Source organism: Carassius auratus, chromosome 38 (genome assembly GCF_003368295.1).
Source record: "Carassius auratus strain Wakin chromosome 38, ASM336829v1, whole genome shotgun sequence".
In the NCBI taxonomy this organism is placed as follows: Eukaryota; Metazoa; Chordata; class Actinopteri; order Cypriniformes; family Cyprinidae; genus Carassius; species Carassius auratus.
In genome coordinates, this window is record NC_039280.1 from 1,816,668 (window position 1) to 1,839,760 (window position 23,093).

Below are 23,093 nucleotides of genomic sequence, written 5' to 3' on the forward strand. Positions count from 1 at the left end.
TAATGTAAGTCAAGTGAAATAAATCCTTCTGTGAGGTGATGTGGCTTCTTACACAGAATAAGGCACACAACATATTTCATAATATTCTAAGCAATGATAAAGTTAATGTCGATTAACGTTGCTTTATTGTATACTTTATTATAATAATAACTCAGATAAACCATACATTGTCATGATGAATTAATGAAAGAAGTTAAATCTGTTTATTCAGCAACCCCTATAGGGATTTCCTGGGTTTCTTCTGCAAGGCATATTTGGAGTTTCATTGCAGGAGCACACTCTGGCCTTCGTATGAAGATTCACTGTTTACTGAAAGATGCACATGATAATTGCAGCTTCTGCCTTATTGCGATGTATTGGCTTTGCTATATAATTTAGATTAATTGTGCAGCCCTAACCTGTGTCACTAATTTCCATTGCAACTGAAGATCTCCTACAGGTAGTTTCTAGTTCAATAATGCAGTGCACTCCCTGACTTGCATTGAAAGCTTTCACATTAATCATTTTTCATGCAAACCAAGCTCTGTTTGGATCTAAAGTGTTAGTGTGAAAGCCTCTAAAATGGCCTTTGAAATAATCAAAGATTCCAATTTATAGCTTCTGATTTTGTCTTCCAATTCAGCCGGGTGGTTCGGGAATTGTTCCTGAGTTGTAATGGACTGAACCAAATCACAGAGTTGATCTACTTGGACTCCACTCGTCCGTGGGCACTGAAAGCATTCGAGACACTTATCTTAAATGCGTGTTTCCATCACACGGAATCTGCTGTGCATGAGCTGGAAAGAGCGGATGGTACGGAGAGAGAAGCTGTTCTGGGGCTTGTAGAGGAACTGAGTTCACGTGGGGCTGGCGAAGGACCTCAGAGCCTCACTAAATTTTATGAAGGCCTGAAAGAGGCATGCCCTCACCCAAAGGGCAAAAGTGCATTTTCAGCATTAGCACGTAACCGAGGTGAGGTGCATTTGAATACGATCAATCTTTTTCTGTGTGTAGCCTTCTTATGTGTAAGCAAAGAGGCAGACTCTGACAGAGACTCTGCAAATGACTCTGAAGACACCTCAGGCTATGATAGTACGGCTAGTGAACCATTGGGTGGACGACTGCCCTGCCTTTCCCCAGACAGTGTGGCTCTTCCCTCTAAAGAACAGATACGCAGAGCTGCCGATGTTTGGTCAGTATGCCGTTGGGTGTACATGGCCAGTCCAGTATTCCAGAGGCAGTTCTTTAGACTGGGAGGTCTAGACGTCTGTTTGCGTCTAATGACAATGGTGATCCAGAAACTCACTTCTAAAAACAAAGATTGTAAATTTAAGAAAAAGAGAGAGAGTAAGGGCAAAAGCAGTCCATCTCATGTAGACACTCCAACTCAAGCACATGCAGGACAGTTTGACAATATAACGACAGCCGCTGGTACAGAGGAATCCCACCAGCACGACACTTTCAGCCCCTCTCAAGTTGAGAGCAAGTCAAGTGACCCAACACACAGGCTTGAAGAGGAATGGCCTCTCCAGAGCATCCGACTGCTGGAGGCGCTTTTGGCAATCTGCCTCCACAGTGCCAATTCAGCTCTACAGAGACTTGAACCAGACCTATCCTTTCAGGTACAGTGGACACACATACTAGCTCTGTTTCAAACCCTAGTGAGCTGCCTTGTAAGGGGATGGAATGAGTCCCATGTAAACGGGTCACTACTCAAATAAAAATGCAAAGGAGGCTACTGATTTCAGTACTGGTGAGCTAACAACACAGAACCGTAAAGTATGTGAACCATATGTCCTCTTTGTCCTGGAGATGTCCAGGCCGGGATTTCTAAATTGCCTAAATTGTCTTTGTATTTCTGTTGACATGATCTCTACAGTCCTCATACACATATGTAGGCTATGTATTTGCATTGCTTTGATTGTTCTCTGTAGATCCCACTTTCTCGCATGCCACAACTGGTTAATTATGTACAATGCCTATATGCTCATGGTTAAACTATTTTTCGGTCACTACCTTCAGGTATGAAAACATTGGTAAAGCAAAGCCAAAACCAGACATTTTAGGCAATTTAGAAATCCCAGCCAGTACACGTCTAGGGAAAAAGAGGACATATGATCACCCTACCTAAAGCCCAATGTATTCTTCAGATTTGATTAGAATGTTTTTGTGTATTCATACAGTGAACACATTGTCTATCAAAGTATACTCTATTTGATAGCATGCATAGGGTTGCCAACTGTTCTGTATAATACAGAATCATCCCGTATTAAAGACATCAAAGAAGCTTTCCATATGAAAGCCCTGTGGAACACAGTTTAAGGCATATTCCGCATGACCTCTTAGACCATACAAATTACAAACTCTAGACTGAGAATTAATTATATATTTTTGGACAAGTGTTTGATTTTTGGAGGCTTTAAGACCAAAGTGACGTGATATTCAGCCAAGTATGGTGACCCATACTCAGAATTCATGCTCTGCATTTAACCCATCCAAAGTGCGCACACACACACAGAGCAGTGAACACACACCCAGAGCAGTGGGCAGCCATTTATGCTGCGGCGCCCAGGGAGCAGTTGGGGATTTGATGCCTTGCTCGAGGGTACCTAAGTAGTGGTATTGCCGGCTCGAGATTCGAACCCACAACCCTAGGGTTAGGAGTCAAACTCTCTAACCACTAGGCCACGACTTTGAAGTTTCAACTTCAGCAAGTCAGTTTGCAAACAGCATGATTATTTTTCGTAAGTCCAACATCCAGCCAGGCAAGAAAACATGCACGTTACCGGATGGAAGATGTGACCTATAAGGGAAGTCATCTTTCTCTGTTGTAGGTAATGTTGTTAAATAGATAAAACATTTGACATTTTATGTGTAGTCTTAACCTTGAATCTCATTCTTAAAACACAAACTGGCCAATGAAGTGTTGAGCACCAAAAGCAGGCCATATTATTTCTATAAGTTCTCTTTAATTGAAAAATATGCATATACTGTAGTAGGCCTACTGTATATACACACACACATACACACGCACACACACACACACACACAAAGGTTAAAACGTTTGGGATAAATTTTTTGTTGTTTTTTTTGTTTGTTAAACAAGTTTCTTATGCTTAATTCATTTATTTTATCAAAACTACTAAAAAAATTATTGCAGTTTAACATAACAGTTTTCTATTTTAACATAATTGTAAATATAATTTATTTCTGTGATGCAGCACTGGATTTTCAGCATCATTACTCCAGTCTTCAATGTCACATGATCCTTTCAGAAATCATATGAAATATATTAAGATAGGAACCAATGTTAGAAATTGCAATAATATATTAGAGTATTACAATTTTTTCTATATCTTTTATCGAATAAATACAGCCTTGATGAGCATAAGAGACTCCATTTAAAAAACATTTAAAATGTAAAATATATATAAAACAGGAACGTGTACCTTATTTTTCTAAGAAAAAACACATTTGTCCCTTATTTTCTTTTTCTGAAGTTGGCAACCCTAAGCATGCACAAACACAAACGCTCAACATATTAGATCCTCATGCAGCTCAGCGTACAAAATAAAATCTGGCTTTGCATGCTTGACCAAAAGTGTAAAGAACAAAGTACACTTTAGGATTAACCATAAACATTTTTTTTTAAATACAGTAAATTCAGTAATGGTTATCAGTTTTATTAGATTTAAGACAATGATTTTTCTTCTTTTCTTAATATCGGAGAAATGTGATGTTGCATCAGGGGCCTTAAATGATACCTGAAAGTGTCAGTGTAGGCATGCTAGGCTTTGGAACAGAGCTTTTGGTGGCCGTTTTGAAATGAGTGACTATGTCCTGTTCTCATTCTCGAAGAGTGTAATTTTCCACACTGTGTCCCATAGCTGCAGTCTGTGGAGGAGACTCTGTGTGAGGTCCGGGATCAGCTCTCTCGATCTGGAGTTGTTAATTCTGAACTAGCTGTTCCCCTGTTTGATTCCTTACTCCGTGTGGGACTGGCGGAGATGTTCTGCAGTCCAGATGTCATCGAGGAGAAACCTGACAAGGTAATTTAGTTGCTTGTTCCCATCCTGTACAGCCCTGCTGAGGCTTGAGTCTGATCTTCATCTCACTGCGCTTCTTTTATCTCACCCAACCAAGTAGTTCCCTTTCATGGCCTGCTGTCTAAAGCTAAAGAAAGTAGTGAATTCTCTAAAATAAAATGAACTTTTGGTGACAAAATACAAAATCTATAAGGTGTATTGTCTGCTATATAATTAATTTTCTATTAGTATGTTGCTAGTTGCAATATTTATATAACTGGCTTTGTAGATGCTCTCAGTTGCATTGAGGGCTCTTCTTGCCAGCAGTGTTGTTTGCAGTGAAACGCATCACCAAATAATTCCCAAATAAATCTTATCATTTGGACATAGTAAGAATTTGTTTTGCCACTCGTCAGTTATTTAATACGTAAATCTGCTTTCTGAAATAAAATGACCTCTGGCCAACAAGGATAAACAGCCTCTTTGTGTGTTTTTGTGTGATTGAGCACTGCGGGACACACTGGGGATATGTTTTATGTGGAAACAATCAGCTGATGTGGTCCTGTGACCAAAATCATATATTTTTTTTACTTTACCAGCTTTCTGAAATCACAAACTTTGTCTCTCTAACAAAGGCAACACCAGAAGTGATGTTATACGGATTGTTTACTTAAATTTTTGTTGCAATGCAATCGGAGATTATTCTGAAAAAATCTTATTTTCTAGAAGGTAAGAGTCTGCTGTCTGCTCAGCTTGAATCTACTCTGCTATTGTTGTTCTGATATGTTGAGATGTTGAAGAAACAAAAGCTCTAACATTTTGAAGTGATTTCTCTGTGTGCATTTGTATGAGAGAGTGATATTGGACTTTTCGTACTTTAATGCTTGAACAGTCCATAGATCACACAACACACAAGTCCATAGATTTTATACTTTTTTTTTTAACATTTACTTATAAATAAACCAATAAGTTGTTAGGAGGACAATATTTAGCTGAGATGCAACTATTTGAAAATCTGGAATCTGAGGGTGCAAAAAAATTTAAACATTGAAAAAAATCGCTTTTAAAGTTGTCCAAATGAAGTTCATCATTTGATAATCATTATTTTGTTATTTTTTTTTTGCTATTTTATGTTTATTTTGATCTTTCATTTCAGTACAATCACAACACAATATACTTCAGTTTACATAATACTCATTACGATCACAAAGTGTTTTAACAAATACAGGTATGAACAATTACTTGCTGTGTTTTAAGTATGATTTGTACTTTGGGTTTGTTCGATTATTTCAAAATATAATTTCTTTTCCTTTTTTAAAATTTTTTATAGTAAAACAAAAAATAAAAACAATATTAAAAAAAAAAAAAAAAAAAAAAAACAACAAGGGCAAAAAAAAATAAAAAAATAAAAATAGAAACTATATATATCCAGGGAAAGAACATGTGTCTTAGTTAAACTCAATCCTTAACAACCTCAGATGACTTATTCTATTCTCAAATGACTTATGGAAATGATTATTACATAAATACACAAACATATATTATTAACATATACATTATATATTAATCTTGATCTATTTAAGTATAGAAGCAAAATCTGATCTTCTTTCGGATACATATGCAACCCAATTCCTCCACTTTTCCAGAAAAACATCTCTCTTTAAGTTAACAAAAAAGGTAATCTTTTCCATCATATAAATCTCTATGGTCACATCTATCCAGTCATCTAATGTCGGTCTCTCTTGTTGCAACCATTTGCGAGTAATTGCCTTCTTACTGGCTGCTAAGAGGACGCCCATCAGATATTTGTTATCTGCTGCAGTAGTTTCTAAGCTAGCACAACCAAAATACAGTAGTTTGAATTCTAGAAGTATGTCTCTTCTAAAAATATGTTCAAGAGCATCCTGTAATTCTTTCCAATATTCCTGAATATGTAGGCATTCCCAAAATATATGATAATGGTTTGCTTCATTGCATCCACAGTTTCGCCAACATTTTGGAGTGTTATTACTGTATTTGGCTGTTTGTATTGGTGTTATAAAATATCTAATAATATTTTTCCAACAATACTCCTTCCAATTTAGTGACCTAGTTGATTTCCACTGAAATTTCCATACAATTGACCATTCTTCATCAGAAAAAAATATTCCACTTTCTGTCATCCATTTCTTTTTTATATAATTTGTAGAGTGTTTTTTCATATTTATTAAGCTCTTGTATATCTGAGAGACTATCTTATATCTAATACCTGATGTATATGCTTTTTTAAGCAATTCTATTAGTGGATTAAGATTATCTTTAAATTTCCCTTTTATTTTTTTATCATAATAACTTCGAACCTGAAGATATCTGTAAAAATCCTGATTTTCTAATGAGATCTTTTCCTTCAATACTTGAAAGCTTAGAATTACACCTTTCTCAATGATTGTGCAAAAAGAAGTTATTCCCTTATTTGTCCACAACTTGAATCTATTATCCGACTGATTTGGAGTGAAGTCTGAATCATAAGCAATCCATTTAAGAATGGAAGTATATTCCAATAATTTAAATTCTTTTATCACAGATGCCCAAACATTTAAAGTAAGCTTTGTCCATGGGTCTTCTAGCGTATCTATATATTGTCTTAAATTATTATCTGCTAATATTGCTTGTACAGGGATATTCTTTGTAGTATAGTTTTCCATATCCTTCCAAGGAGCATTATAATGTGGGTCACACCAATTCACCACTGTCCTAATTTGCGCTGCTGTATAATAGTCTTTTAATGAGGGAAGAGCCCACCCTCCTTTATCCTTTGGGAGCTGCAATGTTTTAAAGCGTACTCTGGGCTTTTTCCCTTGCCAAATAAAACGTGAAAGCAATTTATCCCACTCTATGAATTGTTTTCCGGATATTTCTACAGGTAGGCATTGGAATAGGTAAAGATATTTTGGTAATACATTCATTTTAATTGCTTCAATCCTTGAGCTAAAACTAAAAAAGGGAATTAGATTCCATCTGGCTAAATCTTCTCTGATTTTTACAGTTAATGGATCAAAATTCTTTCTTTGTAATTTTTCTATATTTTTCGTCAAATGGATACCTAAATATTTAAATGACTTTGTATGCCATTTTAACAAATATGTATTTTTTATATTTACAGGGGGATTATAATTATATGAAATTATTTCCGTTTTATCAATATTTAATTTATATCCAGAAAGAGGGCCAGAACTCTGAAATTGTTTCATTAGTTGAGGCAAAGATTTGGTTGGATCTCCAAGATAAATCAGTATATCATCTGCATAGCAGGCTATTTTGTGTTCCACTCCTTTTATACTGATACCTTGAATTGTTTTATCCTGTCTGATGCTTTGTACTAAGGGTTCTAAATATAGTGCAAATAGTTGAGGTGACCATGGACATCCTTGTCTAGTGCCCCTTTCCAATGTAAATGATTTTGATAAATAACCATTAATCTTTATTTTTGCAGTTGGTGTATCATAGAGTGCCTGTATGCTTCTAATTATATCCTTGTGAAAGCCAAATTTATGTAGAACCTTATAGAGATAAATCCAATTGACTGAATCAAAGGCTTTTTCAGCATCTAGACTTAAAATCATTGATTTTAATTTATTTTTCTTGATATAATTCATAACTTGCAGTGTACGCCTAATATTATCCTGTGTCTGCCTCTGACGGATAAAACCTGATTGATCTTGATTTATTAGGTTAGGCAAGAAATCCTCCATCCTTCTGGACATAATTGATGTGAAAAGTCTATAATCGACATTCAATATTGATAAAGGTCTATACGATCCACATTCTAGCTTATCTTTGCCTTCTTTTGGAATAATAGATATAACTGCATCCTTCCAGGATGGAGGAGCTATTGCATTCTTTAAAACCCAATTAAAAGTGCGGACCAGAATAGGTATTAATTCCTTTTGGAACACTTTATACCACTCTCCAGTAAATCCGTCCGGTCCTGGAGATTTATTAGATTTTAATTTAGTAATAGCCTCTTTTACTTCATTTGCTGTTATTTCTGCTATCAGTGTTTTATTTTGCTCATCAGTAATGGTAGGTAACTCCAATGTATCTAAAAAACAATCAATCTCCTGGTTCCTATCTTCTGGCATTTTAGAATATAATTTTTTATAATACCTTTCAAAAGTATCATGAATATTTTCTTGTTTGGTTTGTATTGTATTGGTAATAGGATCCTTGACTTTGTATATAGTTTGATCTGCTTGTTGTTTTTTTAATTTCCATGCCAATATTTTCATAAATTTAGATCCATTTTCGTAATATTTTTGCTTAGAAAACATAATTTTTTTCTCTATTTCTTGAGTATACAGCATATTAATTTCGTTTCTTGTTTTCTTTATTTGTTCTAGTATTTTTGGGGTTTGCTTGTCCTTATGTTCTTTTTCTAATAAATTTAATAGATGCTGTAATTTTTTTAACTCCTGTTGTCTAGTTTTCTTTTTAAGTGAGGCTAGTGCTATAATTTTACCTCTTAATACTGCCTTTGCAGCATCCCACAGTATGGGGGGTGTGACCTCTTCATTATCATTAGTTTCTAAATAAGAATGAATCTCATTTTTAATACATATTTTAAAAGAAGGATCATTAAGAAGATTCGAATTAAGTTTCCACAAAGTATCCTTAGATTTATTATCTAGTTTTACTGTTAGGTAGATTGGGGCATGATCACTAATATCTATCGTTCCAATATCACAGCTTGTCACCCTGGTCCTATCTCTATTAAACATGAGGTAATAGTCTATCCTGGTATAGACATTATGTGGAGGAGAAAAATGTGTATAATCCTTAGTATTCGGGTATAGATCTCTCCATACATCAATTATACCAATATCATTCATCAATGTGTTAATTTTCCGATGGATGGGTTTAGAAAAAATAACTTTTTTGTTTGAAGAGTCAAGCTCAGGCTGTAAATGTATATTCAAATCACCTCCACAGATCAATATTCCTTGTGTTTCAGAGGATATAATCTGAAAAATCTTTTGAAAAAAGGTGACATTACTACCTGGTGGGGCATAAATGTTAAATAAAGTAATATATGTTCCATTCATCACTCCATGAACAAAGATAAATCGACCCTCTTTATCAGCATACTCATATTTCTTTTCAAAAATAATCTTGTTGGATATCAAAATAATAACTCCTCTTCTATGCCCTGTATGATATGAAGAATAATAGATCTGGGTAAATCCCATTCTTTTCAACTTTTCATGCTCAGTGTTACTCAGATGCGTCTCTTGTAGATATACAATATGAGCATTTTCTTTTTTCATTTTGCTTAAGATTTTTTTCCTTTTAATTGGGTTAAGCAAACCATTCACATTGAAAGAAATTACTTTTACTTCGTTATTTGCCATGTCTGTTCAATATAACATTGCAATCTAAAGGATGATAGAAGGCAAGGCACAATCCCTGGAGAAACAATAAACAACAAACATAACGTGCTTCCAAGATAGGGGTCAGGAACATATGACCCTGTAACAAGTTAGTAGTGGCGTCTGGCATGGAGGGAAAACCTTCTCTTCCATAGTGGTGATAAGGGCCCTCCTGTTCATCGTCTTTACATGAGATATAAAAGAACATAACTCACGTGTCCGACGTTACGACGTAGATATGTGCTGTCATTCAGTAATACGAAAAGAGAAATTAAATTAAGATCTATCTAACGAATCAAGGTCCAAAAACAGACTTTTTCCTCTCTTTTTTTTAAATCGTCAGCTTCGCATTATCTTCTATATGCCTGTAGACGTTCTCTGATGTCTGTCGATCTCGGTGCCTTTCTTCCTCTTGTTTTTCGTTGTGAAACCGTCTCCCAAGAAGTGCGCTCTAGTTGCTCAGCGAGTGATTCAGTCAGCGATGTTTTCTCCACGTTGAACCCTCTTTTCTTCAGATCCATATACGCTTCGTCAGCTGTGTTGTAGATGTGGGTTCCATCCTCATAGAACACACGTAGCCTGGCCGGATAAGGGGTCTGGAATCGAATCTTCTTTTCTTTTAGCGCTTTTTTTACCTCCGTGTATTCCTTTCTTTTTTGCAGAACCGCAGGGGGATAATCATGATCGAAGTAGATTTTTTGTTGACCCACAAATATATCCTTTTTCATCCATGCTTTCCGGATCACTTCTTCTTTCATTTTGTACCTGAGGAATTTCACTACAATCGACCTGGGTCTCGCGTTCACTCCAGGCTTGGGTGCAAGTGCTCGGTGTGCTCTCTCCACATGCAGTTCTGCCGCCGGAGGAAAATCCAACGTGTCTCGCAGAAGTTGTTCGATGTAGTCAGTCATGGGATTTTTCTCTGCGCCTTCTGGCACGTTGTATATCCTTATATTATCTCTTCTCGATCTACCTTCTTGGTCGATCTGTTTGCTTTCCAAATGCGATTGCATTTTTATCATTTTTTGCATTATCTCTTCCACGTTTTGCATTCGTGTTTCAGCTTCTTCAATGCGATCCTCTGCGTGACTAATTCTTTGGTTTGTCTTGTTTAATTCAGTCTTAATTTCATCCAGCTGACGATTATTCTCTTTGCGAAAGCTTTGAATCTCCTCCAAAATTCGGTCCAGATTAGTTTGCATGTTATCTGAGGGAGCTTGCTGACAGTTAGCATCTTGCTTTTGAGCTAACGCTAACGTATGTGTTGCGTCGGCTACTTCTTGCTGTCTACCTTCGGTTTCTGGCACCTCCGTGTTCATTTTCCTACTCTTCTCTCTCGTTTCCATCGTTGTCCCACTATTATAGACTGTTTTAAAAAAAAGCTTTCGTTTTTCTCAAGATTTAGTGGACTTTTTAATTAGATCGTCGGAGGAGACGATGAATTACGCTGCCATTCACTCGGTCGCCGGAACCGGAAGCCCCATTATTTTGTTATTTTAATTGGATTATATAATGTTACATAATGCACAAAACATTATTAATAATATTGATAATATTGTTTTATTTTTTGTTATTTCTTAATTGATTTATCTTTATATTATTTTGATTAAAATTCCATCCCTCCTTCTAGTATTAATTGCAACAACAATACAATCAAGTGTGTGTGTGTGTGTGTATGTGTGTGTGTGTGTATTTATAATTTTATACTTAATGGTGGCAATGTTTTAATTATTTATCCATTAATCTGTCATCATATTATTTAGAATTCATCCCTCCATCTAATAATAGCATAATGATAATAAAGTATATATTAATAATCATATTATGAAATATTTATAATTTATTATAATATAATAATGTTAAATCTGTTTTATTTTAAATATAATTTTTTTCATAAGTGACACTGGACCATAAAAGCTTAGTCTTAAGTGTACATTTTTCAAAATTGAGATTTAAACACCATCTGAAAGCTGAATAAATCATCTCTCCATTGATGTGTGGTTTGTTAGGAGGACAGTATTTGTCTGAGATACAACTATTTGAAAATCTGGAATCTAAAGGAGGCAAAAAAAAATCAAAAAAGGTTTCTATATATTAACTATAGGAAATTTACAATCTTCTTAGAACATTATCTTTACTTAATATCCTAATGATTTTTGTCATAAATAAATAAATATATATATATATAATTTTGACCCATACAATGTTTTTTTTTTTGTTTTTTTTTGGCTGTTACAAATATACCCCGGAGACTTAAGACACATTCACACATTAAATATTTAATGATACATTTTATGTTAATTTTATGTATATATATTATTAGCATCACTGCCAATTTTTATTATTATTATTATTATTAAAGGAGTATATTTATATGAATACATTCTAATATTTTATAAGAAGTTGAATCTATTTTATTAATTCTTAATTTGTCTTTTTGTTATTTAATATTCAAATCCATCCTTCTTTTCGTCTGTGTCTGATCTTCCTGTCCCTCTGCGCAGAAGTGTCAGGTCAGCGGTGAGGTGGCACCTCCAGCAGGTGATCTGTCAGAGGAGGTGGATGAAGCTCAGGTGAGTGGTGCTCCACCCTTGGGAGAAGAGGAAGGCTATGAGGCAGACAGTGAGAGTAACCCTGAGGACTCCACCCGTCAGGAGGAAGGTAGTAACACCCATTCATTCTGTGTTTGACTATAGAGTGTATGTGCATATTATCTACAGCCAAAAGTATCTTGTGTAGTTTGTTAGTTTTAAAGGCTTGTTATTGTAATGTTAACATCCTGAAATGAAAGTGCACAGTAATTATCATCACAGTTAGCCAAGCTGAAAAGTGCATAGTAACTGATATCTGGGGGAATTTGTAGAATGATCTAGAAAGTGGTAGCCGGTCTGAGCCGGTTAGTGTCAGGTAGAGCGAGTGAACGTCTGGTCAAGCGTTACGTGATCCTGTTCTCTAGTCACATGCAGCGCTGGCTCTCTGGCGCTGAGAATGGTGTCATTGTTTTCTTCTGCTATGTCTTGTGACTGCAGCTTTTGACCAGTCAATTACATACACAGTTTTGTGCTTTATTTTGTAAGATCACTCGGTTTCGCACGAGGACCTGTAGTTGATCTCATTTATAAAGTAGGGAACTGAAGGCAAAGCTTGGAATGGCAAGAGTCCCGTGTTTGTGTTTGCAGTCTGAGTGTGAAAGTGAAAAACAACTGCGGTCTAGCTAGTGGAGTTTGATTTCAGCATCTGATGAATCATTTCTGTTAATCTACTGATGTGACAATGCTGTTATTTCATTCATTTAGACTAGGGCTGGTCCTAGTAGTAATCAACACCTGGTTATGAGCGATACTTTAATATAGACAAATTATTATTAGGCTGGGCTGCTGCATGTTTTTTTTTTATGACTGCCGTATTCGCAAGTATTTTCTGCTGTTGTGGTAAACCAGTTTCAAATTGCATATCTGGCACACTGCCTGTGTTTGTCCTCACTCAATTTAAAGTGCTCCCTTACAGCTGAGGTCTTCAGCATTTTCATCTTCTCTTCCAGATGAACTGAATCATGACGTTCACTCATGGGCGGTTCATAAGCCGCTTTCCACTATTGGGCTGAACGGCTCTCTTTGCTCAACCGTTTTATTCCGTGCCAATCAAGGCCAGTCAGCACGGATACGGTTTGTAATCGTGCTGAACCGTACCAGGCCCATGTGGATATACAACCGTAACCATATCTGACAGGTCTTCGAACCGAACCAATAGTAAAAAAGAGTCAATGAGAACCGTTTTGTGGTGGATGCCAGGTATTAAAAAAAAAAAGAATATTCAAATCTCAAAACTGAAAATATATAAGCATTATAAGCATGTTTATAAAAAACAAGTTGTGTAATAATTATTCTGGACTTTTTGACATCGTTAGGAATTCAGATTCAGACCTTTAAATGTATACTTTTAGAACCGCTGGTTTATCTATTGTTCCATTGCCTTTTTAACATTCTCTTTTTCTGTCTATCAATCGATTGTTATATCTTTCTGTTAACTATCTGTCTATCTTTCTACTTTTCTGTCTGTCAATGTCTGTTTGTAAGGGAGTGCTCTGTGTGTGTGCATGTGCACGTGTGTTTATATATGTGTGTGTGTGTGTGTGTGTGTGTGTGTGTGTGTGTGTGTGTGTGTGTGTGTGTGTGTGTGTGTGTGTGAGTGTGTGTGTGTGAGTGTGTGTGTGTGTGTGTGTGTGTGTGTGCGGCAGAACTTCATTAATGAAAATCACCCAGATCTTGTGTAGGAGCTGCAGGGTTGTCCACAGTTAAATCATGTGTGTTCTGCGGTGTGTGGTACCTCCATCAGCTTAATTCATTTCCCTGTGAGCAGCCTCTGTACATTCAGCACTTGCTCCTCAGTCCTTCTGTGTGCACTCTTGCAGCACCACCAGTTCTTATATTATTATCATTGTGTTGTTTATAGTCTGTCTTCTGTCTTCCTGTGACAGGGATAAAGGTGGAGGCTAGAGTCTCATCAGGGGAATGTACGTTAGGAATGGCAGGAGTGCCTCAGGGCTCGGGCAGCGGCCGTCTGCTGTTCCCGGAGATCTGCTCGATGGAGCTACAGCTGTTAGCCAGCGGCTCTCCGGACCTGGAGGTTTTGGGCCATGTTTTGCAGAGTCTGTTAGGAGCCGTGAAAGGCCACCACAACAACGCAGCGCTGCTCTACCAGCAGGTCAGACCCTTATCTCATGCCAAACTGATTTATTCATGTATGCGATTACATATTAATGCTAAACAGTGACATATCTTATTCCAGAAAACCTTTTGTCTATGTTACCTACCTTCATCTGGTAAAAGGTTTTGTTCCAGAAACCAGTTGAAAGCGTATACTTGAAACCAAAGAATCTGTGTAGCAGGAGCAAGATGATATTATGCAAACCTTTGAGAATTTGAGATTTTTTGTTCTTTTAACTCTAGAAAAACTGCATTTCGAAAGCTCTTTATGATTTTTATAGGTTCTATGAAGTATTGTGATGTATTGTTGCTTTGTCCACTTGTCACTAATGGTTTGCTCACTCTGGAGCACTGGATTAAATCATCTTTACTGTATTTATGAAGAAATGTGACCCATCATGCTCTTTTTCTCTTGTCAGGGTGGTGTGAAAGCTATTCTCACTGGATTTCAGAACATTCTCAGCCAATCAGATGCCTCCTATAAAGGTCTATATTGTTTATACTTAAATTATGCACATTTCCTCTAATTATCACTGCAATGTGCCCAGATTTTTTGGTTTAAATTTTTTTGTTTAATCATATTTTGCATTATTCCCAACGGTTTTCACAAAATATGCTGCAATACAATGAATTAAAAAAAAACAAAAAACACAAATTTAATGGAAGGCAGTACAACAAATAAAAATTATTTATACAGATTTTTAAAATATACATATATTTCTTTTGATATATAAATATTGTTAGAAATGTAAATGCATTTTATAAAAAATATTTATATATAAAAAAAAGAAGTACATCTTTTTAATGATTTTATATATGTAGTTGAGATTATTGGGAAGTTAATGTTTTTAATAAAGAGGGCACATACATAAAAAAAAAAAAAATAATGAGTTGCACAGATAAAAGATTTATAGTACAATTTATGATGATAATATTAATAATACTGCAATATAAAAAAAAGAGAAGAAAATAAAGGAATTGTCCATTTTAATTTAATGGAGACAATTTTTATTTTCATTTTGCTGATCATGCTGAGTCATGTTAATTAGCCTTAAACACTGATTGCTCTATGCAGAATGCCAGACAATACTGATGGAGCTGCTTGTTGCCATGGTGAGTGACAGGATGACATCGGAGGAACTCGCCCTATTGACACGCCTCTTCCTGGAGAAGACTCCGCCCACTGTAAGTGCAACCTCACCTAGCATTTAAATGAGGTGTGCTTTTACTAATGCCAACCTTAAGTGTGTCAACACTGATAGAAATTCATTATCTTTGTCTTTGTTCAAGTTTTTCTTTATGCTCCTCGCCAGTTTTTGATTGCTAGTCTTCCACTGCTATTGCCTCAATACTATGTGGCTTTGGCATACTGTAGATTGAAGATGAAGAATAAATCTACATATGAAGTTCTAAAATAATGATCTCAGTGATCACCTAGTCACTTCGCTAGTTGTTTATCCTGTTGTATATTCAACATTTAACATACTGCACTGTGTTTCCTTCATTTATGCTCAACCATGGAGTATTGCTAATGGCCCTGTGAAATGTGCTTTTCACACCATCGTGTTAATAAAGGCCCATAGGGAGTCACAAGTCTCTAACTAGAAACACACACGGTCTTTAGTGCTCAGAACACTTTCATTGTACCAGGCGAAAGAAAAAGACTTCACCAGTGTGTGAATTTCACAAAACCGGTCAGTAGGTCATATTTGTGAAGATATTATGTTGAGCACATTTTAGTTTTGATTGCTGTTCGAGTTCTCCTCACCAAGGCTGCATTTATTTTATTAAATATACAGTAAAAATAGTAATAGTGTGAAATATTTGTATTATCTAAAATAACTTTGTATTATTTTAATATATTGTAAAATGTAATTTATTCCTGTGATGTAAAGGTGAATTTTCAACATAATTACTCCAGTGTCATGTGATCCTTCAGAGATCATTATAATATGCTGATTTGCCGCCCAGTATACAGGGTTATGTGTGTTTATATGTATATATATATTAGGGCTGTCAATCGATTAAAACATGAATTCATTATTAATTGCATGATCGTCATGAATAAACTTGTGATTAATCGCAACTTAAAAACTGAATGATAGCTAAAGTTTATCCAAAACAGTCGCTAAGTTTGTCAGTATGTATTGGAATAAAGCCACTAAAAGGGTCTGAAAGTTGGTAAATAAAGTGCTAAAGTTGCGCTTGTGTGTGAGACACGGAAGAAAAAACACTAATATTTTCTTTGTGGAATGCAGAAATCTTCATTTTGTCTCCATCATCTGTAGGAGATCTTGCTGAGAGGCTTGCTTCAGATTGTGGAGGCTAATGCAGACACAGAGCCGCTCTACTTCATGTCCTTTCCCATGATCCCCAGTGCAGGGGTCCCTGGTTTGAGCTCCTCCCCTGGGATGAGGGCTCATGGGACGGCTGGTGGTAAGGGTGGAGTAAACACTCTTCTGAGAGGTAAATTACCCCTGGGTCGTGGTGAAGCAGACCTGAGCAGACCCGGTCATCTGCGCAGCTCTCCCTGGCATACAGCACCCTTCCACCTGCCTCTGATGGGACAGAACTGCTGGCCTCACATGGCCAGTGGCTTCAGCGCCTCACTGTGGGTACGAGCCGGGAAGGATGAGGACGGCCGTTACAAGAAGGGTAGGAGCAGCTTTCTATATGTGTCTAATGCCGATTAGTGTTTTTTTATATAATAGTATTTATTATGGCTGCACGATGAATCACATGTGATATTTAATGCGCATCTTATCAGTGAAGCCGGTTCTGTAATCAGTGGTAAATCACCTGCACGCTTTCACATGGAGCAGTATTAACTACACAGAGCTGTTGTTCACTGACAAGCTGCACAAAAAAGATCATATTTTGCACATTTATCGTCCAGCAATAAAGGAAAGAATATATATATTTTTTATTATTTTATTTTTGTCATTTTGTATATTCAGTTTATATATAATGTAATTGTTTTTGTAATATTGTTCTTTTTAATTTTTTTTATTTTTTGTTCTTTTTATTGTTCTGTTTTATTTCAGTTGTAGTAATTTTAATACTTAAGCTTACATTTTATTTACTTTAGGTAGTTGCTAAGGAAGCAGTTAATTCTTTTTTCTTTTTTTGTGTTTGCTAGATTTAAGCTTTATTTCAATTATGGACAATTTGTAACAGTTTTAGTTTGAGTTTAGTAATGTTGTTATGTGCTTTTATAATTGTCATTATTTATAATTTATAATTAAATTGTTTTTATTTAGGTTTAAGTCATTTTATTACTTCAACTTTAACTTATTTATTCCAGTTAGTTACTAAGGCAACTTTTTTATTTTAAGGTATAGTTTTTCATATGATGTTTGTTTTATTTAATCATTAATGCATGTTCTCTACTGTTGTGATTTATTATTATTATTTTGTATTATTTGATTAGATTTTTTATTTTTTTATTTTAGTTTTATTAATTTTAGTGCTTAAACATATATTTATTTCAGTTAGTTGCCTAGGCAGATTTTTAATTTATGATTTTAAGTTTTTCATGTATTTATTTAGTTTTTAATTTAGTTACTGAAAAAATGTTTTTTGAATAGGTTTAGTTAAGCATAAGAACACAGAAACCTGAACATCATCAGATCACACTAAATGTGCTAGGTTTGATGAGTTTGGTTGTGTGTTGCAGAAGAGGCGGTGTCTCTGGCAGGGGAGGTCCTGCATGCTCCCGCTCATGTCTCAGAGCAGCAGACAGACAGATGTCTCCTTCATGTCCTCTCCATGGGCTCTAAGGCACTGATGCTTCAGGTGTGGATGAACATCTCCACCAGAGCCTTTACCTTCAGGTGAGCGCCAAAACCCTAAAGTTGCACCAAGTACATTTCGGCCTCAAAAAGACTCCTCTAAGGCCATCCTTAAAAATATTGTTGTTTGCCATAACCCGACCGACCCTGTCAATTATGACCGACTCAAATTTAGTATTTTTATTTTTGCTTTTAGTTTGACCGATTTGCCGGTTGTACGTTAAGACCGACCAAATTTTTTTTTACTCTTCAAACAAATAATACAAAAGCAATAAAATATTATTAATTATATTTAAGTAAGTATTTTAAATATATAAATTGCCTTGGCCTACATACTAACGAAGGCTACGTTCTTTCTTTAAAAAACCCAGTGACGTCATCTATGTTTACACGGATGTCACACCATGACCTGTGCGTTCGCTTCATCTCATTCACTGTCAGAGTCAACGTTTTGCGCTTGGTAATGATGGATTTTTTTTTTTTGGAGCACGCGTCACACAGCAACTGCAACTGCGGACACAGAAGTAAATAATACTTCTGCACATTATTTCTCTTTTTACAACAGAAATGTGAATTCTGCCGGTATTCAGACAGTCTCATGCATACAGATACAGATTCGGGCTTGAATCGCCTCCTTATGCGATTTTGTTGTTGTTGACATTTCTAATCATAAACACAGCCATGTTGAAGCCTGCAGTAAATGTTTTGCATTATGGCAGTCCACTCTGCTTATTGTTTTTCGAGAATGTTGCACTCCTGTTTGTCATTGTGCACGTAACTTCACGCCAATAAATCATCAGAAATATTGGTCTTTACCAATATATTAAATCTTTACATTCAATTCATTCTATATTTGGTGTTATTTGCTGTATAAAATGCATCTAGCAAAATGGATTTTACAAACGATTCAATAAACACTAGTCTCTCAAATCAAACAGGATTTCTTTCAAAGTGACAACTCAAGAAAGCAAAGTAAATGGTCTCTCATTTGTAGGTTGCATTGACACCTAGCGGTGGATGCAAGTAAAACAGTATAAAGCCCCGTTCACACCAAGAACGATAACTATAAAGATAACGATATTAGCGTCCACACCAGCGAACGATATGGTCTGTTTATTCTGAGCACACGTGCGTCTACCGCTTTAAATCCTCGAGCTCATTATAGCAGGGTGGATTCTGATTGGAGGTGAATGTTTGTATCGTTCATCAGCTGGAAAAAAATATTTCTGAAGGTGATTCCAACGATACCGTTTCTCTATGCCTTTATCGTTATAGTTGTAGTGTGGACTCTGCTATTCTTTAATACTGAGAACGATTTTTAGAACTATATCTTTATCGTTATCTTTATAGTTATCGTGCTTGGTGTGAACGGGCTTAACAGTACCTCATTTTTTTTTCTTCTCACCTGAAATTCATGCAATAAACATGTTTTTGGTCTATATAGCCTGCATCAAAATGAGGTTTGCAATGATGCGCCCGAAGGGATGGGTTGGAGACCCAGTCAGTGATGTCCCGATATGCAAATTTGTTTAAATTCATACCTACGACATCACCGTCACCAAAATTGTACTTTTTTTTTTACATTGAAACTTGAAAAAAAAATATAGACCTACCTGCCGACCCTTTTTTTTAAAAATGTTTTACTGTTACTGCAAACCAAAATATTTTTAAGGATGGCCTTAAGTGGATGACAGTGGTGTTTCATAAGGCCAGTATATGTTCCTCTGCAAAGTCACTCCATTCTTGTATAAAATCCACTTTAGACCATCTAATCAAGTTCTTATGGAAAAATTTATTTAATCGTGTTTTGAAAAGAAAACAGGTTGTGAATGCTGTTTTGTGTTGGGTGAAAAGTTATATATTTTAGATTTTGGCTTCTCTTTTCCAACATAACTAGAACATTAACTAAAACTGAAATAAACATAAACCTAAAATAGTAAAAAATAAAATAAAATAAAAACTAATTCATAAAAAATTTGCAAAAATAAAATCTCACTTTTTTAGATTTCCATTCCATTTACTAATACTAACTGAAAAATAATCTGAAACAAAAAATAAATGAACTTGAATAGTAATATTTAAAAATAATGATACAATTACTATAAATGTAATTCAAATTATAATTAAAACTGAAAATGTAACTAAAATCTAATTCAGAACAGTGAAGGAAAATACTGGCTTGGAGATGTGATTGTACTGTGTGTGCTCATGGATAGATTATTTGTGCTAAGTTGGGATCATTTCCTTGCACAAGCCACAAAAGTAAATGTTTTCCGTGCTGTATTAGTAAAGTGGCTCTTGATTTGTGAGTTCAGGATCTGCATCGACCCAAACGACGAGATGAAGGCGGGTCTGCTGGCCCAGGCGGAGTCTGGAGACGGTGTGCTGACAGCAGGCAGGTGGCAGCACTTAGCTCTCACATACTCACAGCAGCCCGAGGGCAAGAAGAACATCCACGGTCAGCTGACCCTCTGGGTGGGCGGCATTCGGTGAGTCTGTTTTAAAGAGGCAGTTCAACCAGGGCTACAGACATCAGTTCCTCAAGCAGTCAGAATCATGTTTTACTCAAGCCTTCCTTTGCCACATACAGGAAGTGTGACGTCTCGCTAGACTTCACTCTGCCCAGGAAGTCCAGTTTGTCATCAGACAGTAATAAGACCTACTGTATGCTCGGACACTATCAGCACCCCTCAGAGGAGCAGGCCAGCCCAAGTGCACGCTGGGATATGGGCACGCTGCTGCTCTTCAATGGTATGAAAACAGTTCCAATCAAAGACAGATGAAAATAAACATTAGATAAAAAATTTTAACTTAATGGAAAATTAAAAATCTTGCCTCAGCAGCTAACTGAAGTTTAAGTTGAAGCACTAAAAACAGGGTAAATAAATATTTATGAATAATATTTAAAATAAACAATAGGAAAATCAGTGAATTGACAGAAGTATTGAAGTGATGTTGTTGGTAACGTGGAGGTTTCTGTGTGTGAGCCACAGATTCTTCACATTCCCTGCACACTACACACTTTTCTGAACAGAAGACCCTTCTGTTGCTATTAATCGGTCAAGAATGGCTCCAGTCCAGCTGCTCCCAACCTGGGAATCTCTCTAATGTGTGCCGTCCTCAATGTGTTTTTTTTACTTTGTTTATTCGTTTATTAGCTTTAGGTCACAGTTATTCATCCTCCACATGCTTTAGTATCATTCTTAATTGTCTGATATCGTTGAGGCTTTTGTAAAGTCACATATTTTAGATTTTGGCTATAGATGTAAATAACGTTGCACTAATATGTTTTTGGGCTGCCCAATTGTTTGAGTTCTTATCAGGACTAACTTATTTTGAAAACTTTTTGTAATATGGTCAAAGACATGTTTTAATGATTTAATCAATATTTGTACTTATAAAAATATATATATATATATATATATATATATAAAATTTTAGAAAATGTTTGTATGTATTTAAAAAAAATCTATATCTGCCATGTAACTGTCTGTGAAGCTGATATGGCAAATAAACTATAAACTATTATAACTATTAGAAACATATTTGTTAATTGAAATGAAGCGGGGAAAATTACAATATAAATAAACGTTAGATTAAAAAACTTTAAACAAAAATTAGAAATGTTGCCTTACCAACTAATATAAATGTTATTTTTAAATTGGTGCACTAGCATTAATTACTGTAAAAAAATTGTCTCAATAGCAATATTAATAAAATAGTAAAAGTGACAAAAGCACATTGTATCGTTACTAAAAATACTAAAATAAATAAAAGGAAAGCTAAAAATACATTTAACAACAACAATCTTAAAACATTTAAACATAAATATTCATTCATTTTTCAATATTTATGTAAAACAAAATGCAGACATTTAAATTAATCCAGGCATTTTTTTCACTCTATTTTCATTAAAACAATACAGAAGATATTTAATAATTTCATTTCTATCCAACAATTCAGTAAACAGTAATAAACAGTGATATTTTTCCCAAGGTTAGACTATGTTTTTATAACATTTTCAAAAATGAAAAATGGCATGCTGAAGTAAGTGTGTTATTGGTTGTTTCAGGCTCCAGAATCGACACAGCGGAGGCGTTTTACCTGTATGCCAGCGGTCCTGACCTCACCTCCATCATGCCCTGCAAGTACGGCAAGCCTCACAGGACACTGTCCAAGTACGTGACACAGGAGGGTCTTCAGTGTGAGCAGATACGAGAGCTCCTCATGAGCAATACAGACGTCGACATCACACCTCTTATTGTAAGCCACCACACCTGAGAATATGAATTTAATAAATGTCACTTTTCAATCAGATGAGTTTTATACAAATGTCTCCGGCAGTGAAATGGTTAACTAGCTTGCTAATCTCCTTTACTGCCACTGGAAAGCAGGCAACATTATTTTCCATTTTAGCATCATTACCTGCTTAAGTGTTGTTGTTTTTCTTCTGTGCAGTTTTATTCACTTCACTTTATTAATATTAATTACCGGTGATTTCACGAGTCTACATGCTGTTCCAGCTTTTCATATGCTAATATAAAGCATTGTACACAATTATCTAAAGAAGCCTGTAAATAACATGCCCATGTGATATTACACCTCAAGAACAGCCTTGATATATGAAATAATAGTCAGAGTTTATTGAACCTAAAACAAGAAAATAAGAAAATCTGTTTTTTCAGGAGAGTTTAGCAGTGGTGTATGCCCCCAGCACGCCGTCTCTCTACACCATATATGAGCCGGTGATCCGTCTGAAGGGCCAGGCCAAGTCAGCGGTGGCTTCCCAGCGGCCCTTCAGTGCCAAAGAGGTCCAGAGCTCCATCCTGGAGCCTCCTTTCCTCAGGACCATGATGCCCTGCCAGGCTCTCGGCCTTCACAGCGTCCTGCACAAGATCGGAGGCACCGGCACGTTTGTCTTCCTGTTCGCTCGGGTATGTGTTTGTCTGTGGAGACCAGGAATGTGTTCTTCTGCTTTACTACACACAAACACGCAATGCTCATGAGATCTTTTATTGATGCTTTTCAACAGGAGACATTTAAAAAAGACAAAGACAGTAAAACAGTATTTGTTGCAATATGTTAACAGAGATATGATGAGGTTTTTATTAAAACATTTATTTGTATTTCATTATTTTTGCACCATTGATGTATTATAATAGTTTTATTTTAAATAATGTATATATA

The 23,093-nt window shown here is 35.8% G+C and overlaps 1 protein-coding gene across 4 annotated transcripts in view; it reads left to right on the top strand.

Moving 5' to 3' along the window:
- Positions 1–23,093, top strand: part of lyst (lysosomal trafficking regulator) — an 82,016-nt gene that overhangs the window by 27,414 nt on the left and 31,509 nt on the right. For all 4 annotated transcript variants that reach the window (XM_026223410.1, XM_026223409.1, XM_026223408.1 and 1 more), the window contains 12 exons: positions 623–1,601; positions 3,867–4,028; positions 11,914–12,070; positions 13,887–14,113; positions 14,535–14,601; positions 15,191–15,300; positions 16,404–16,770; positions 17,792–17,948; positions 20,222–20,395; positions 20,497–20,657; positions 21,979–22,169; positions 22,592–22,840. In XM_026223410.1, coding sequence (XP_026079195.1) covers positions 623–1,601; positions 3,867–4,028; positions 11,914–12,070; positions 13,887–14,113; positions 14,535–14,601; positions 15,191–15,300; positions 16,404–16,770; positions 17,792–17,948; positions 20,222–20,395; positions 20,497–20,657; positions 21,979–22,169; positions 22,592–22,840 — 3,001 coding nt within the window. The remainder of the gene's footprint in view (positions 1–622; positions 1,602–3,866; positions 4,029–11,913; positions 12,071–13,886; positions 14,114–14,534; positions 14,602–15,190; positions 15,301–16,403; positions 16,771–17,791; positions 17,949–20,221; positions 20,396–20,496; positions 20,658–21,978; positions 22,170–22,591; positions 22,841–23,093) is intronic.